The sequence below is a fragment of the Canis lupus genome, chromosome 5 (genome assembly GCF_048164855.1).
Source record: "Canis lupus baileyi chromosome 5, mCanLup2.hap1, whole genome shotgun sequence".
Taxonomy (NCBI): Eukaryota; Metazoa; Chordata; class Mammalia; order Carnivora; family Canidae; genus Canis; species Canis lupus.
In genome coordinates, this window is record NC_132842.1 from 9,530,773 (window position 1) to 9,548,262 (window position 17,490).

The 17,490-nt window shown below is 31.4% G+C and overlaps 1 protein-coding gene across 1 annotated transcript in view; it reads left to right on the forward strand.

Annotated features, from left to right (window-relative positions):
* Nucleotides 1-17,490, forward strand: part of DNAJC1 (DnaJ heat shock protein family (Hsp40) member C1) — a 206,333-nt gene that overhangs the window by 72,447 nt on the left and 116,396 nt on the right. The window contains exons 3-6 of the mRNA XM_072825413.1: nt 354-400; nt 6,713-6,878; nt 7,760-7,857; nt 8,826-8,919. Coding sequence (XP_072681514.1) covers nt 354-400; nt 6,713-6,878; nt 7,760-7,857; nt 8,826-8,919 — 405 coding nt within the window. The remainder of the gene's footprint in view (nt 1-353; nt 401-6,712; nt 6,879-7,759; nt 7,858-8,825; nt 8,920-17,490) is intronic.

Genomic DNA, 17,490 nt, shown 5'->3' on the forward strand with positions numbered 1-17,490 from the left:
TGTTCATTCCATTTTTTCAAAATAATCATTTTTTATATTAGAATCTACATTTTTGGAGGGTCATAATTGTCATAATTTTCTTATCTAAATTACAGCTTTTGCTTTTAAAAAGCACATTTTAACGTAATTATTATGTTTGCATCTTTCACGATTTATTTTGGCATCAAGCATTTTATAACCTCTTAAGGTTCTACTAAAAACATAAAATGTTACATATAGTTAAAATTGTATCTATTTCATTGTATATATGAGCACATAGGGTTTTCTGCTTGTGCACTATTGTGTGTTCACCTTCCTAAGTGATTTCTTATAGCTGAGAGTATTTTTATTTTAAAGTAATGCTTTTATTTTAGTTGGTGGCCATATATGAAGTTTTAAAGGATGATGAACGAAGGCAGAGGTGAGTGTTCATTTCTGGTTTTGAATTAAGATGTTACAGTTTGATGTCTCAGTTTATAAAGGAAAGAATTGTCTCACTAAACATTTATTATCAGTTAGTATTTTATTTTTGTTTCTTCCGGAGTTTAAAGCAGAGTTAATTTCTATTGAAAATATTCACTAGGTTGATTCAATACTTATACACTTCAGGATCATGAGTCATAATGTTAGCAAGTCATAGCTCCATTAGATATGATTTTTTAACATGAGTGTCTATGCTCTGGAAAATACAGATACAACTTGACTTCAAACAAATGTCCAATCATTTTTGATATATCAGTAATAGCTCCTATCTTTGCTTGGAGGTCTTTTTTTTTTTTTTCCTATTCCTTAAATGTTTTGGAATTAGACTGTTAGTGATGCTTATGTTATCACAATTTCTTGATATTTCCTCACTCTCAAAATAGCTCTGATATTTGTGAATGAGAGAACAGACTTATATTCATATAAGTCTATGGAAAATGGCTGTGGAAGAAAAATATTTGTTGCTTCTTCCTATTTCTTTTGCCTCCTTCCCTTCCCTTACTCTCCTCTGGTGATTCTGCATTTAGAGTTAAACTTCAGAGTGGAGGCAGCCCCCTCTCTTCCAGGCTTCTCTGTGCCCCTTTCAGAAGAGTAGTGATATATTTATACAGCAGTTTGTAGTGCCAGTGACTTAAGAGAAGATTGCTGAAAGACCCCTTTCCTCTGCTCCTTCATAATGTGTGGAGTGTGTAGACACTATTGCGCTGGCCTCCAAAGTTTCTGTCAGACCCATAGTAAGAAGTATCTTTGGAGGGAAAAAAAAGTATATTTGGCATCATGCCTCAGAACACATATACATATACACAACACCTGAAGCAAAAATTTCGCAAAACACTTTCTAGTGTGTGATACAGACTGATATTTTCTATTCTGGGCTAGTCTAGACTAGTCTTTCTTTAAAAAAACTTTTTTTTTCTTCCAATGTATTATCTGGAATTATTCTATACCCTAAAATGTTAGCTATTACTCTTGCTTCTCATCTTAACTCTTTAATTTGAATACCTCAGTTTGTCAGATTGCAAAGCAAGGACTCAAGATATTCTCTATAAGTGTTCTTTGCTTTATAACAAGGGCTGGCATTGGTCCAGATACCATAGCAGACATTCCTCTGGTTTGAGATAATCCATAGTGTTGAAAGAGTCCTAGAAGTGTGTTGAAAGAAGTGTTGGTCATTCTATGCATATTTTCTAGTTGGTTTCTCTCCCTGAGCCCCTAGTTTTATTTCACACATCAAGAATGTGTCTGTAAAGATAGCTTTATTTAGTCTCCCTACGTCTTTGGCATCAGGTTTTGTCTATTTGTTTGTTGTTATCTTAAAAGTCAGTAAACTTTGTAACAATTTCTTTCAGTTCCTGAAAAATCATTTATATCTTTACAGAAAAAATCACTTCTGTATAAAATGTTTCTTCATTAACATAGACACATCTAACATTTTCTTTTTAGGATTCACTCCCCTTTGCAATTTTTTCTTACAGTGTTAGTAGAAAATAATGGTTCTGACAGTTATACAAACAGCTGTAGTATTTATACCCCTTGAGGCACAAGTAACTCTTTGGTAACTGGTTTTCCTTGAGGCAAAAGTCTTAACTAATCAAGCTGGGAATCACTTCTCTAAAGCTTGCGCCTGAGGACAGGTGATCTATGTGTATTTAAACATATAGGAGAAATTCTCCTCTCCAGACAATTACCTGATGTTTCTAATTCCTTTAGGAAGAAAAGCCCAGTAGTCATTTGTATATTCTAAAAAAAGATTGTCTTATACTGGTATTAAAAAAAAAATGCTCTATGGTATCACAGTTACTTATAAATATTTATTAAATAGGTAACTTTTAAATGTGTGCCCTCCCAGGAATTTGCAATTTGGAAAATTGTCGTATGTTTCCCTATTTATTTCCCTTACAAGTAATTTTCACTGAAATCAAGTGCATTCTTTAATTTTGGTAGGAACGAGAATAGCAGTGAAGTTGATAAACTAGATAACCTTGTATTTTTCTTTTTAAGGAAAAAACAAATTTTTGTTTTTAAACTGCATATTTAGGTATAATTTGCATAGCATAGAAGTCAGCTATTTTAAGTACATAAGTCAATAATTTTTAGTAAATTTACAGAGTTGTGCAAACACCACAATCCAATTTTAGAATATTTCCATCACCTCCCTATATTCCCATGAGCCTTTTTGCAGGCAGTCCTCACTCTGATCCCAGACCCAAACAATCACTCATCTCCTTTCTGTGTTTATAAATTTGTCTTTTCTGGGTCTTTCCTATTAATGAAATCATGTAATATATACTCTTTTGCATCTGGCTTCTTTCTGTTATACTCTTTTTGAGGTATATCCACATTGTAGCATATTCCAGTAGTTCATTCTTTTTTATTGCTGAGTAATATTCCATATCTTTTGTTGGTATCACCAAGTGATAGACATTTAACTTGTTTCTACTTTGGTGCTGTGATGAGCAAGGATGCTACGAATATTCACATACAAGTCTTTGAACAGATTTTTTTTTTAATTTCTCTTTAATAGATTCCTAGGAATAAGATTGTGAATAAACTTTTAAGCCCTTTTTTTTTTTTTGTCCTCAAACATATAGCATGAAAATAACAAGTTTGTCTTGTTAGTGTAAGGAAGCCTAGTTTCTAAACTCCCAGGTAACTGGTTTATTTTGGGGAATAGCAGCTCAGCTATATTCTAACATAAATTTCTGTACAAGTATCCTGAGTATTAGCTGAAAAAAGTACTGAGTGGATACCAGTCATTATGTATATACACTAGATTGTACTTTAGTAATATTAGTATATTACTTTACAAAATTATTATAAATTTTCAATCAGTATTATTTTGTTAACCCAGTTGTGCAACTTCAAATTTTGGGGGATTGTTGATCTATTTTATGACACAATATTTGTAAAAGTTGAATGTGTTTTTTTGGTTTACAAGATAAAATCATGTTTTATTTCCAAATCTGGTGAAAGTATAGTTATCTCAGCCTTAATATGCTAAACATTTACAAATCCATTACTCATTATTCCAAATTTGATTATAGGTATGTTTGAAGAAAAATAAACATTAACCTGAGAATAAGAAATCTTAGTACCTTCTCTAGTTAGAAGATACAAGATAACTGTTAGATGCAATATATAAAGTGCTATTACCACAAGTAATAATAATAATTTTATAAAGGAGAGTAAGATCAATTAATTTAGATGTGTTTCCTCTTCATGATCTTTGTGTAATGATTTTTACTCTCAGATTCAAAATGTCACTTGAATGGATGTTGTTATTGTTTTAAACTAAAATTTCAAACTTTGTATGATGGCAAATTCACAATTTAGGCAAATGATAGAATTTTGTTTTCATAATAGATATGTTTTCTATTTTAGTTTCATAGTTGCTGTTTTATATTTCAAACTGTGAGAATGTTTTATATTTTACATAAATTTTTTTCTGTTGATAATTTAGACATTTTTAGATTTGCTTTCTAATGTTTAAGCTAAATATATTTGATAAATTGAGATTGTAGAATGAAACTCACTAATGATTATTTAACCATTATTTTGTTTATAATGTACTTTTTAAGAAAATCAAAGTAAACATGTGGTAAGTCATATGTTGAATGTAGAATTGATTATTCAGTGTTTTAATTTCTAAGATAATGGCCTTTATAATTCCATATCATTTTTTGCATTAGTAGTATTTTTATGACACAGATTTACTTTTGTATTTTCTTATAACATATTCATACATGTGCACATTCTTAATCTGGTTTTAACAGATTATTCAGAGCAGTTTATATGAGCTGAATTACAGAACATTTTAACAGTGTTACGTGTTAAATATAGAAAAAGCAAACCATAGTGATATTTAAAATTTTATGTGTTGTCAACACATTTTTTTAAATAGCTATGAATACAGTCTCTGTACATTTTAAGAAATATCTTTATTTTTCAGTGTTTCAGGAAAGCAGTGATTTATCTTTTAACAGCATATATTCTAAAAAAGTGAACTATAATAGAAGCTATCTTCCCTTAAAATGGCCAGTCGTGTGAGCCATAATGTTCATTGATAGTAAAATCAATAGAGCATTGATTCTAAGCTTAATCCTTGGAGACTGTTGTTTAGAGTGGCAGACATAGCTTAGTAAATATCTGGTTCTGTTTAATGTGTTCAGTGCATGAGTTTTTGCTGTCTTGAATTTGGCTGTACACTAACTACAACTTGTATGTGCGGTAGAAAAGAATAGCTATTAATAGATACCATTTCAACAATAATGGTGATAAAATATGTGGTAAGAGATTTAGAACTATGAGTTTAGTTATGTTTTCTTCTAATACAGTTTAGATAAAACAAATTTAATACTTCGTAATGCTCTTAGGGGAATTGTTACCACTTCCTTAGATGTTCTTTATTAGTAACTACTTTTTACATGAAGTTATTTTTATTTCATGGGATAGATTAGCTGAAAATAGTGATTTTTATATTTACCTCTTTTTCCCTGAACAAATCTGAAGTAGAATATAGATTTAGAATAAATTCAGGATTTAACATTCATTGGCCTTTCAAATGTTGTAATCTTAAACCTTTTTGTCAATCCATTTCTAATTTAAACTGAGTCAGTTTATACAAAGATAAATTTAAATAAACTTTTGAGGACAGGAATGATAGTTTTTTTATTAAATTATATTATATCTCGATATTATCATGTTCAAGAATTGCTATGCGTATTTAAAAAGGAGAATATTTAACATCAAATTTTGTCTGGTCCAGCTACTATACAGCCATATTTTAATTTGTACACTTCTATGCACTATACAATTTGCCTTTTAAGAGTTTAGTACTAATTAATGTCTTTGGTTTGAACACTGGTTATTCTGATCTGGCATTATTATTAATAATCTAAGTTGATCTAAATGTCAGGCTTTCCAGATTTGCTAATAAAATATATTTTGAATTTGTAACCAATATTTTTCTACTGAAAAAGAAGTCGCCTATAATAAATCCTCTGCTTATTTTTTTAAGCATATCTCCAAGGTATCAATTTAATAACTATCAAAGTAGCTACTGCAGTTGTTGCATTTAAATTGATTTACATGTCAAGACTGGCAGTTTAGCAGCTGCGCTATTATTCCTAGATCGGTCAATTTACTTGAGAAAAACCTACTACTGAGTTCTACTGACCTGCCTGACAATATAGGCCCTATTTCTATTCCTGTAATTAGGCCTGCGACTAACTCAGAATATTTTTAATTAAAATATTTTGGTCAATGTGTTGCACCAAATTAGGCCTTTCAGTGAAGATTTAATTCAAGAAATAGTGTGATTAGAATATTTAATGAGTTGTGTTCAATTAAGATTAACAGGTTGTGTGTTTTGAACATACAGTGTTTGTGTGTGACCATTTTGAGTTTTACAATCATAAATGTTACTCCTGATTTTTAACCTTAAAAATATTTGTCTTAATCATGGTCTGATAGATAAATTTCAACTCAGTTGAAATTTTATTCTAAAGAAAGCTGATTTAAAATGCATTACTAGGAAAGCTTTTTGTGTGTTATGTTCTTTCCCTCCAGCAAAGCCAAAAATGAGGAAATTGCCACTTAAATGTTTACAAATAAACAGTTTTATTGAGAAATCTGACATAAACACTGGTTGTTTCCCATTTCTTTCTAATTTGGAAACTCTTATTTGAGCAATATAAAATTAAAAGGTGCTGATAGGCTTTTAATCATAAAGAAACTTTGATAAAATAATATATATAAATATTTCAATATTGAACTATAGTACAGGGTTGAAAATAATAGCACTGACTAGAAAATATATCCTGAATTTGGTTCAATTAATATATAATTCATGGTAACAGAGTGCTTATCTTGATTTTTCTTCCATTGAGATCTTTCCTTTTGTTGCTAACTTTTATGGTGGAAGTCTTTACTGCAGACTGTGATAAAGAGGTAGACTATGTGGCTCCTTTAGCTTAGATGTCATTCCAGAAGTCACATCATTGGGTTGCTGTTAAACACAAGGTCTGGTATCCACAGTATATTACTGTGTATCTTTTTGAAGATTGTCTGTGACTGTACTATATACAGTGTTTTGAATTTATAGGCCATTGTAATGCTAATAATCTACATAAATGCTATATATATTGGAGAAATTCTTTTCTCTTTCTTCTTTATAAATATAAATATGAATTAATTTTTTGGTTTTTATTTTTGAACTCCCCATGAAAGACTGTTATATTTGCTACTGTAGGTATGATGATATTCTGATCAATGGACTTCCAGATTGGCGACAGCCTGTATTCTACTACAGGCGGGTGAGAAAAATGAGCAATGCTGAGCTGGCATTACTTTTGTTCATTATTCTCACAGTGGGTCATTATGCTGTGGTTTGGTCAATCTACCTGGAAAAACAACTGGTAAGTATTGGTGATAAATCAAATGACCTAGCCTCCTTAATTTTATATGGAATTTCAGAATTTTCTTTTACAACTGATAAAAATTTCAATTTTTCTAAATATACTCCTTATCCTAAAAGTTCTGTACTTAATATTTAGTGTTTGATGTGTTTCTAAGTCAAGAAGAACCCATGATATGAGAAAAAAATTCTTCTTTTTAAAAAAATGTGACATTTGAGTTCGTCATAAAATTTTGTAAAGGCCCAAATACCCAGCTGAAAATTAGAAGGTAGAACCAGGTTTTCTTAATTGTCACCTTCCAAACAAAAATATTTTTTATGTAAAAATGATTTTAGAAATTTTTGTGTCATAGCCTTTTATATAAAGAATGTTTACTTTAAAAGGTTTTAACTAAATGTAAGACTTGAAATGAGTATAATTTTATAATTTCAGAGATCAGTTGGTTAAAAAATTATACTTTCCTTAATTTAACATTCCACTACACAGTTTATTCAGCTCTGGATTTTTATTTATGTGCTAAGGATAATCAAACATATTTATCAGTATTCATAAATTAGCATCTGTTTACTCAGTCTTTTTGAAGTGACATTATTAAAGTTGGATGAATGAGAAAAAGTAAGTTGAATGCTTTCTCTTAGAAAACTTTGATTGCTATGGAGATACACATGACTGACAGTGCTGAACTTCATGTGTGTTTAAGGACTGGATGCCATGGCAACAGTTATTGTTAAAGATTGATGATTTTACTTAATCATGTTGGACCCTACATACATTTGCATAAATGTTCTTCTATAATGTTTACCCTTCACAGAAGACTCTTGATAACGTTTGAAGAGTACATGTTAATGATAACCTGTAACCATAATTCTTTCCACATTAAGGATGAACTGCTTAGTAGAAAAAAAAGAGAAAAGAAAAAAAAGACAGGCAGCAAGAGTGTGGATGCATCAAAACTTGGTGCTTCAGAAAAAAATGAAAGGTGGGAGCATATAATAATATTTTGTAATTTGAAACTATTTTAAAATGTCTTTAATCTAATTGAACTTCATATATATTAATTTCAAATATGTAACATTTATATCTGTAGTAGGTTTATAAAAGATTAGTGCTGTGTCATATAGTTTATGAGACAAGTTCTAATCTTAGGCAAAAGTTGTACAGGGTTTTTTTCCCTTGTAAAATGTTAATATATAAGTAATCAAAACCCCAAATTCTTGTTGTTTGAAATTTTTATACTGAACTTTAGAAATAAAGTATTCGTAAACGAATCTATCACTTTAGTGTTTAGCTCAGAAATGACAATATGTAGAAAGGCAGTGATATGCAGTACACTCAAAAAGATACCATTTCTAATATCGATTCATAAAAAGAAATAAAGGGTTTAAATAGTTCACACAGCAGGGCAGGAATTGGATCAATGTGAGATGGAGATCAGAGACTATTCTGCTTGTCTTCTGTTCTGATGACATCAGTGAGTAATGCTTCAGTGAACTGCAAATGACATTAATTTTTATGTATTGGTTTGTTTATGCTACAGTCTTCATATCTGCTTGTCAGCACTTAGGAACACTCTGATGATGTTTAGTCTTTTATAGCTGAAGTAATCATAAGGTTTAAGAATTCATTTTGCAGAACTGATGAAAAGTCCAAGTTAGAAAGAGGGCTTTTGTTTCTTTATCTTTGTAACTTGTTTAAGAGTCTCCTTCCCCAAAATTTTATCTTAGATTCTCTTAGTTGCTATACATATTGCATTTATTGTAACTAATGTATTTCATGATAGAATATATCAAATGTAGTAATAAATGTCATAAATATCTCACTGAAAAATATCTTCATACTTTTGTTGAAATAGACATTCATAACAGAATTCATGATCCTTATCAAAATATTTGTCTCCCAACTTTCTTTCTGTATTTTGCTTCTTTGTTTTTTGTGTAATCCCTTTAGATTACTGATGAAACCACAGTGGCATGATTTGCTTCCATGCAAGCTGGGAATTTGGTTTTGCCTTACACTAAAAGCATTGCCTCATCTAATCCAGGTAAAGTGTACCTCTTTCATATAATATTAGATGCTTTCATTTTAATTATTCATGAAATAATTTATGCCCATGTCTGTATCTGAGTGCTGATATACAGTGGATGCTTTATAATGCTGATTGAATTGATATAAGTGTAAACCTATGTAGAAGAGTTCTAAAATTACTTAGGTATCTATTCCTATAACTGTTTCTTACATTGCTTTTATAATACCTAAGAATTCCAAGACATTAGAAACAGGAAAAAAATACTATGCTTAGGACAGATACAAGAGCAATAAAAATTTAATTCACTGTAATCATTTAAGGTGTATCCAGAAAAAAAGAACAGGACTCAAATAGCCTGTCACCCATTATTTTCATAGCATTTAAGAATACAGTATAAAAGAAACCTGTACATGAACATTTGTCTAATTATGCAAAAATATATATTGCTTTCCATTTTATTTGCAACTTTAAGAGGAGTGAGGTATTGGTCTTATATTGGTAATCAGTTTCTGTTGCTAGTCAGTCTTGATCAAACAATAGAGTGTGGATCTATATCATATTACTATGACAATTTCTCTTATTTTTTTTAATATCTAGTATACCAAAACATTTTATTAAATTATTGTTTTGCTAGTTTCAATTATTGCACTTGGTTAAAAAATTCCCAACACATAAACATAACATTTTAAAGTATATGTAATAGTTTGGGTGTATAAATTTTGAGGTACTTTTAAGTTGTAATTTGGAGAAGGAAGTATTTCATTTCATAAAATAAATGTTTAGAAAAAACAAGAGAGCCAGATAATTCCTACCCAGTTAAATCCACTTTTCATGTATCAGAGGTGTTCTTCCTAATCATTTAAGGGAATGAATCACTCCAACTTCTGCATTTTATTCTTTTTTCCTCTTATAACAAAAATTTTATGTTAGAAGGGAAAATGAAATAAAAATCACTAGTGTGTTTTTTCTAGCCTTTGTGAAATTATTTACCAATTCTTCCATCAAATAGTGCATCATAATAGTTATTGTTTATAGAATCATATATTTTGTTTACAATTAATAGAGAAAATTGGGGTATTTTGGCAATCTAAAAGCTCTTGTTTATAAGTTGTTTAGCATATTATTTGAATAAAACCCCACAATCCTTGTATGCTATATGTATGTAGGTCTTAATAAGAGAGAGGTATATTTACCTTGCCAATATGTATATGAGAAGATGTAACCAAAAGATATTTTAGAACATGTATTTTCTTGTGTTTTTTTAAGAGTATTTTTTGTTTTTTGGTTTTTTTTTGCTTCAGAATCTGCAGTAGGCAAACCAGAATGTAGATACATTTATAGTCATGAGGCAGAGTAAATAGAGTATCACATAAAATGTCAGTTGAAACACTTCTTTGTAATTTTAAACTAATCCATTTGAAACAATGTTGATTTGGTAAAATTAACATATTTCCTGGTTAGCATGCAGAGTAATTTGCAAAAATAGAACCAATATATAAGATGGCTTAGATTTATACATTATTATTTTAAGTTATCTCCTATGGCATCTAGAGCTAACATTGTGTTGCCTTGCCATAAATTTTTTTTAAGTTATAGAAATTAGTAATTTCACAAAAAAATTTTAGTCTCTTTAGAAACTTTTTTATTTTTTTAAATTTATGATAGTCACACACACACACAGAGAGAGAGAGAGAGAGAGAGAGGCAGAGACACAGGCAGAGGGAGAAGCAGGCTCCATGCACGGGAAGCCCGACGTGGGACTCGATCCAGGGTCTCCAGGATCACGCCCTGGGCCAAAGGCAGGCGCTAAACCACTGCGCCACCCAGGGATCCCAAAACTTTGCTTTCTTAAACTGTTGGATCAGTTTAAATTTTGAAATTTTTACTTACTTGGTGGTACCTGTTGCTTTCAGTTTTGAGATGCTAGACATGAGGTTTTAAAACCTTTGTAAATCTAACTTTTAAATTTTGTTCTAATTATTTCTTTATGATAAATTAATTCCGAGAAGAAAAATAAGACAATTTTCCCTTTGTTTTAAACAAATAGTATTTTAATTCTGCTTCAAGGACATAAGACTCTTTTTTTTTCTTAGTGTTCACTAAGAAAATAATTTTATATATTAGACTCTGATACAAACTGTGAAAGTGAAACTATTGCAGATTGATAAACATAGAAAACATTAGCAATGCAGTCCTTAGTAGTTTTGTTGGATTAGATTTTTGTCTTTTTTTTCCTTCAGTCTGCCATAACCTTTATATTAATTTAACATCCATAAAATTGTGTAATGTGAATACATATGCCTTATCCACAATATAAAAGTTTTGAAGTGATACTTCTGTGAGATCTTAAATAAAATTATTTATGAAATTGAGAAGAAGCTGTCCTTACCTAAAGCAGTCTGGGTTGATAATTGGTACAGTGGTCAAAAAAAGAGCCTTACTAGTCTAGCTCTAAGTATAAAAAATGATACATAAGACCTTAAACATTTAAGCCTTGTACTTTATATTTATTCACCTCCTCTGTGATTAGGGCCATTATTTCTTTTTTCTTCTTGCATATACCTCATCTATAATCTTGGTTTCTTTAGGGACAAACTTCCATTTGATTTCTTTAAAGAAAAGTTAAACTAGACTCTTACAAAGCAATGTAACTGTATAATCCTTACAGATTTTTATGATTTCTCCCTTCTTTCATAACTGACTTATATCTAGTTAACAGCATTTTTAGCAACTCCTTTATTGAGTTTCCGAAAGCATCTACTTAGTTTTCATAGAAACAAGTCTTTTTCTACTTACTTTTCACCTTTTTTTATATATATATTTAAATTGAATACTATAATTACAATAGGAAGTATCATCAACACAGCTTTAAGAGCTGAGATATCCAGTGTCCATAAGCATGCAGTAAATAAGTTAAGCAGACGTCAGTTAAGAGGATTTTACTTCTGTGTGTGAATCTCTTGAATTTCATGAAATTCATTAAAACTGATCTGCAAGTATTCTGTGTAAGTATGTAACTATTGGATAAGAAGGAGGGTCCAAACTAAAAATGGGATATTCAGAGACTTCCAGCAAATGGCCTTTACACTAGCCAAATCTGTACTCAAATTTTGTCCTTGTCATATCAACAGCTGTTCATCTCCAACTTCTTTCCTCCTGTTCTTCCTCAAAATACCCAATTCCTTTATTGTACTTCATATACATAAATGGTTATCCAGTGGGAGGTGGAAAGGTGGCAATTCTGATTCAGCTTATGCTCCTAAGTTCACTGTTTATTACTTGGCATCTAAGATCCCTAAGAAAACTTATTACCTGATTAATTTACCTTAATTATTTTTTCCCTCCCAAAAACATAGCAAATGAGACTAGTTACATCAGTATTTGATGTGTAAAACTTTTTCTGAGCTACATATTTAGAGAAACAGGTTAGCCAGTTCAATAAAAATTTGTTAAATGTATCAGAACAAGGCACTCTTGGAGCCATTGAGAAGAATATGCCTTCTGGGACCTTATAGTCAGGTAGAGATTATAATACATGAATTAAAATAATTGTGATACAATATGGTGCATAAGCTTCACATATGTAATATAAACAAAAGACTTCTGTTGATCAAACAAGTAAGATTGTCTCTATTTAGAATGACCAAGGAAAACTACAGAGGAGCCACTTGAATTGAGTCTTGATCATTGACAGTGAAGTGCCCACTTTGTGTAATAGATAGTATGCAAAAATAATTTCATAAATAAGTAATTCCCATACAATCATTCTGTGTTAAGGCTGAAAGAGAGCTAAGAAAAACATTATACAACTGCTTTTTATTAAAAAAAAAAAAAAAAAGAAGATAGCATATAGCACATTATTGTTACCTAAGCCTATATCCCAGCTCTTGAAACTCTGTATATACCCATTTAGGAATTTATACTCTAATAGATAAATCTGATATGGGGGATCTATAAAGGATAGTTAGAATAAAGCTTATTGATTAGATAGCAAAGTGTTTCTATCACACTCATCTGACAAAGACACCTACAAAATGTTAGGAGTGGAAAAGTTACAGTACATAATGGACAAAAAAGACTCAAAGTTGTTCTGTGATCAGACTGGGTGGAGATAAAGGTATATCTTTGATAACTTCCTTTGCTTTTCAAGAAGGTTCTTATTACCTCCAGCTTTGGGGTTTTTTCCTTTCCTTTGTTCTGAAAAAGATAATGGGAAATAAGAATTGATAGAAGAATGAGACCAAAAAACTTAAAACTTATACTTGATACATACAAAATATTTGATAATATTAAATTGATATCAAATATTTCCCAGATTGGAAAATATCCAAGAAAAGGTGTATATATTTAGCAAAATGTATACTTCATATCATTCATATACCCACAATATGCAGAAAAGTAAAAAGTCAAATGAGAAACCAAAGTAAAAAATGTGGAGAATGTTTGTAAATTGATGAGTAGAAAGAAGGTTAATGTGTGCATAGAGCAATGAAAGAACATTAGAGAAGAATTAAATGCATGACCTTATGCGAGAAGTTGGGAAAATGAGAAAATGTGTTTAGGTAATGTGCAAAGCAAATGGAATGATCAACAGAAGACATGGAATATGAATTAAAATATGACAAGAAACTTGGACCATATCAAGAGAGGCATTGTATACTTTGAGCCTAGAATTTAATTTTAACATTAAAAGTTTAGCCCTAGTGATAAATGTATCTCAGTTTGTTTTGGTTCTCATGGTAGTTTCAGATTCTCTTAGAATCTGACTAAAGTGGTCTTCTGTGTTGGCTAATTTCAGCCTATAATCCCAAGAAAATTTTCTGGCTTCCAAAATGCCCTTCTTGGATATTTTTTTATTTCTCATATATGTTCTGAAGTATATTCATAACCATGAGATTAGCAATTATTGAAATATGTACTATGTGCGTGTTTTCAGTTTAACCCTTATAACTTAGTTTATTTTGTGACTGCCTATATTAGAGACAGTAAAGGGAATATTATATTTTACAAAACTATCTGTAAGTGGAGGCATCCTCCCTCCCAAGAAGCTTCTCCCATGGAAACTACAATTGTGGACCAGCCTGGAGGTCAGCCTCTGTACAGTCAGTGCCCTTCCTTTCTAGCCCCTTTGCTTCTGCTTGCTGAGGCTCTGTCAGAAACCAAATAAACAAAACATTCACAGCTAATTAGCAGCGGAAAAAAGCTTCTAAAAGGCTTTGAGGCAATTGTAGCAAGCTGAGTTGCCTGTTCTACTCAGTGTTAAACACAGATTCTCTAAGGGACGAAAAAGTTTACTTTTAGTACTCTAAGTTTACTTTTTAGTACTCTAAGAACTTTTTTTAAAAAAAACTTTGCAGGCAAATATACTTTATGTAGGGAGTATACAAACAAATGAAAAGAGATGAAAAAGTGCATCTGAATTTTTGTAAGGCTGAGACTCTACTATTGCAGAAGGACAGAGAAAGAAAAGAAATTGGAACGACCACCCAACAGAAGACAAAGATTCCATTCCTTCTGCCCTCTAAAAGGGGAGCATAAGATGCAAGTACTAAGAGGTCCAAGGATAGAACATAAAGTAGAGTTATTGCTAGGTGTAGAAAAAATTTAAAAAACAAAATGTTAGATAGGATATTAGAGATATATAGTCTCATTGATTCCATATTTTATTAGATAAAAAATAAGACTCAGATTAAATAAGGCTGTTTGCTCAAAGTGATGTAACTACTAAATGATAGAAATGAAACTTAAAGCAAATTAAAATAAATATTAAAATATGAGAAATGTAAAACCTGAGAAAGAATAAATTTTCCCAATAGGGAGATAACTAGCTAGATAACTACTTTATACTGAATGAGTAAGATGTATGATCTTAAAGTCCCTACCAGATGGGATACCTGGGTGGCTCAGCAGTAAAGCATCTGCTTTTGGCTCAGGTTGTGATCCCGGGGTCCTGTGATCAAATCTTGCATCAGGCTCCCTATGAGGAGCCTGCTTCTCCCTTTATGTCTCTGCCTATGTCTCTGCTTCTCTCTCTCTCTGTGTCTCTCATGAATAAATAAATAAAATCTTAAAAAAAAAAGTCCCTACCAGAGTATTTAGGCTGGTTGTAATTATTATAAAAGTTATGGAAGGAGTCTTGCATTGAGTTGGACCTGAGTAGATGACTTCTGTAGTCTTTTTTGTTTCTTAGCCCAAGTAGAAAAAAATAGCCCTTAGGCCTTAACGTCTATGGCATTTTCCTATGCTAAAGGTTGTATGTAAGCTTCAAACAAAAGAGAAGTACTATCAAACTGTCAAAAAAAAGAAATGGAGCATCCTTCATTTCTTTTGTAGTTACCAGTCCTCAGAGCTCTTCCATGTTCTTTATTCCCAAGTAGCTTGTACCACTCTAGATCATTTCTCCTCTTTCCTAAGTTTTCCTTTGATTGTTTAATATTTTGAAGTTTATATGGAGAAGTAAAAGTAAACCAAAACATGGCAGATAGCACCAACTCAGCATGTTATTTTATCACTTAGATGAACTGTGTCAATAATGTTAAAAGAAAAGCTTTTGATATGGATATCCTCCATCTCATAACTCACTAATCTTGGAAATATTACATATTCAAGGCTTATATAAATGGTATCATCATTAGGAAGCTTTTCCTAAAAAAAAAAAAAAAAAAAAAGGAAGCTTTTCCTGATAAGGCCAGTTGAAAACCTCCCATCGTATATTCTCTGTATTAACTTCATACCACATATTATTGGTATTATAACAAGAATAGACTGATAGACTATGGCAAGGTACAGATCATCCTAAAAGTCCAGTGACTTAAATTTTTTTTCTGGTTCATGTCACTCGCCTACCACTGGTTGATAGGAAAGAAGGCATTCTGCTCTAAATAGCCATTCAGGGACTCCGACCTCTTTACCATCTTCCAATTTCACCCACCTGGAACATGTGGCCTCCTTACTCATTATGGATGAGTAGAGAGCTGGAGGATTGCATGAACTTTTTGATGCTTTGGTTTGAAATGACACATGATATTTCCATCCACAGCCCATTTAGAACTAGACCCATGACCCCACCTAATCTCAAGAGGACAAGGAAATGTGGGGAAACAGAATGTTGGGTGAGCGTCATTCTTTCTTCCAGTAATTCATTCAACAAATATTTACTGAATGCTTAGTATGAACCAGGTTCTCTTCAAGGCCCTGGAAATACCAAAAAAAAAAAAAAAAAAAAAAAATGTGTGTGTATATATACACATACACACACACACACACACACATACACACATATATAAAACACAAAAATCCCTGTTCTCACATAGGTTACATTCCAAATTTTGGGTTATTCAGGTATTTCTACATATGCCTTAAGGGCAACTGCTTGTCTTACCATATAATCTCCATATGTCCTAACAAGGTACAACATATGTGATAGTGGTTCAGTATATAAGCATAAGTAAATATAATTGCTTAGCACCTTTCTTTGCGAGAGCTGTGCTCTACAATTATATACATAAGAATACTCCTAACATGCAAATTCTATAAGTTGGCTGTAGTTCTACAATGTAAAGTCAGTTCCCTGCTATATGATATTTTGAAGCTTTGAGCCCTTCAAAAATTTTTGTTAAGTGCTAGGAGAGTTGCTTCAAAAGTAAAAACTTTTGCTCATGTTCCATCCATAATAATTATAATACAAGCTCCTGGAGAATAGGAACTCTTTCTGTTTGGAACCGTGTAAATCCCATAGTTTTTATACAGTATTACAGAGCTAAACCTCAGCAGAGGCTTAGCTGATTGATTAAAGTAGAGCCCTGATTGATTAAAGTAAGCATTCATTCATTCATTGAATATTTATTAAGCTTCTCTTATGTTTCAGGCAGTGTCCACAAAGATGAATAAGAAGATTATAAGAAATTCTAATTTTTTGTGTGTGGGTAAACTGGGGCTTATTCTGGACTCCAAATGAGACTATTTTCTCTACTTGACAATTATATTTGATGTGAATTAGCCACTCATGAAGAATGGTAGGGGGAAAAGTTTGAAAACAACTGTTCTTATTCAGTCCCTTAGAATGTACCTTAAATAATAGCCACCTGGTCTCTTCTTGATTACTTCTGAAGTCAGTCTCTTTCATTTTAAGGTAATTTTAATTATTAGAAAGCTATTCTTTATATTTATCCAAAATCCTTCCTGACCTTATCTTTTCCCTACTATTAAAAACTGTCTAAAAAGAAGCTAATAAGCTCATTCATTCATTCATGTCGAGGAATAAATGACTGATCTGACTTAGGGAAAATACTAGTATTCCAGGGTTGAGTGTTTTAGCAGTACAGGGAATGGTAAGGGGCCATAAATCCTTAACCCAAAAGTATATATGGGCTGGGAGGATAAGTATGCTGGATGCATGACTTATCAAATGATAAGTCAAATACCCTTCAAATGATACCATTATTTCACTGACTTAGGGCTTCTGGAATCCTTCTGATAGAAATGAGGGAGGAATATAAAAGTGAGAAGGGGAGAATAAGAGATACATCTTTATTATATTGATACAGTGATTTTAGAAATACCTATTGTTTACCTAATTTATTGTTG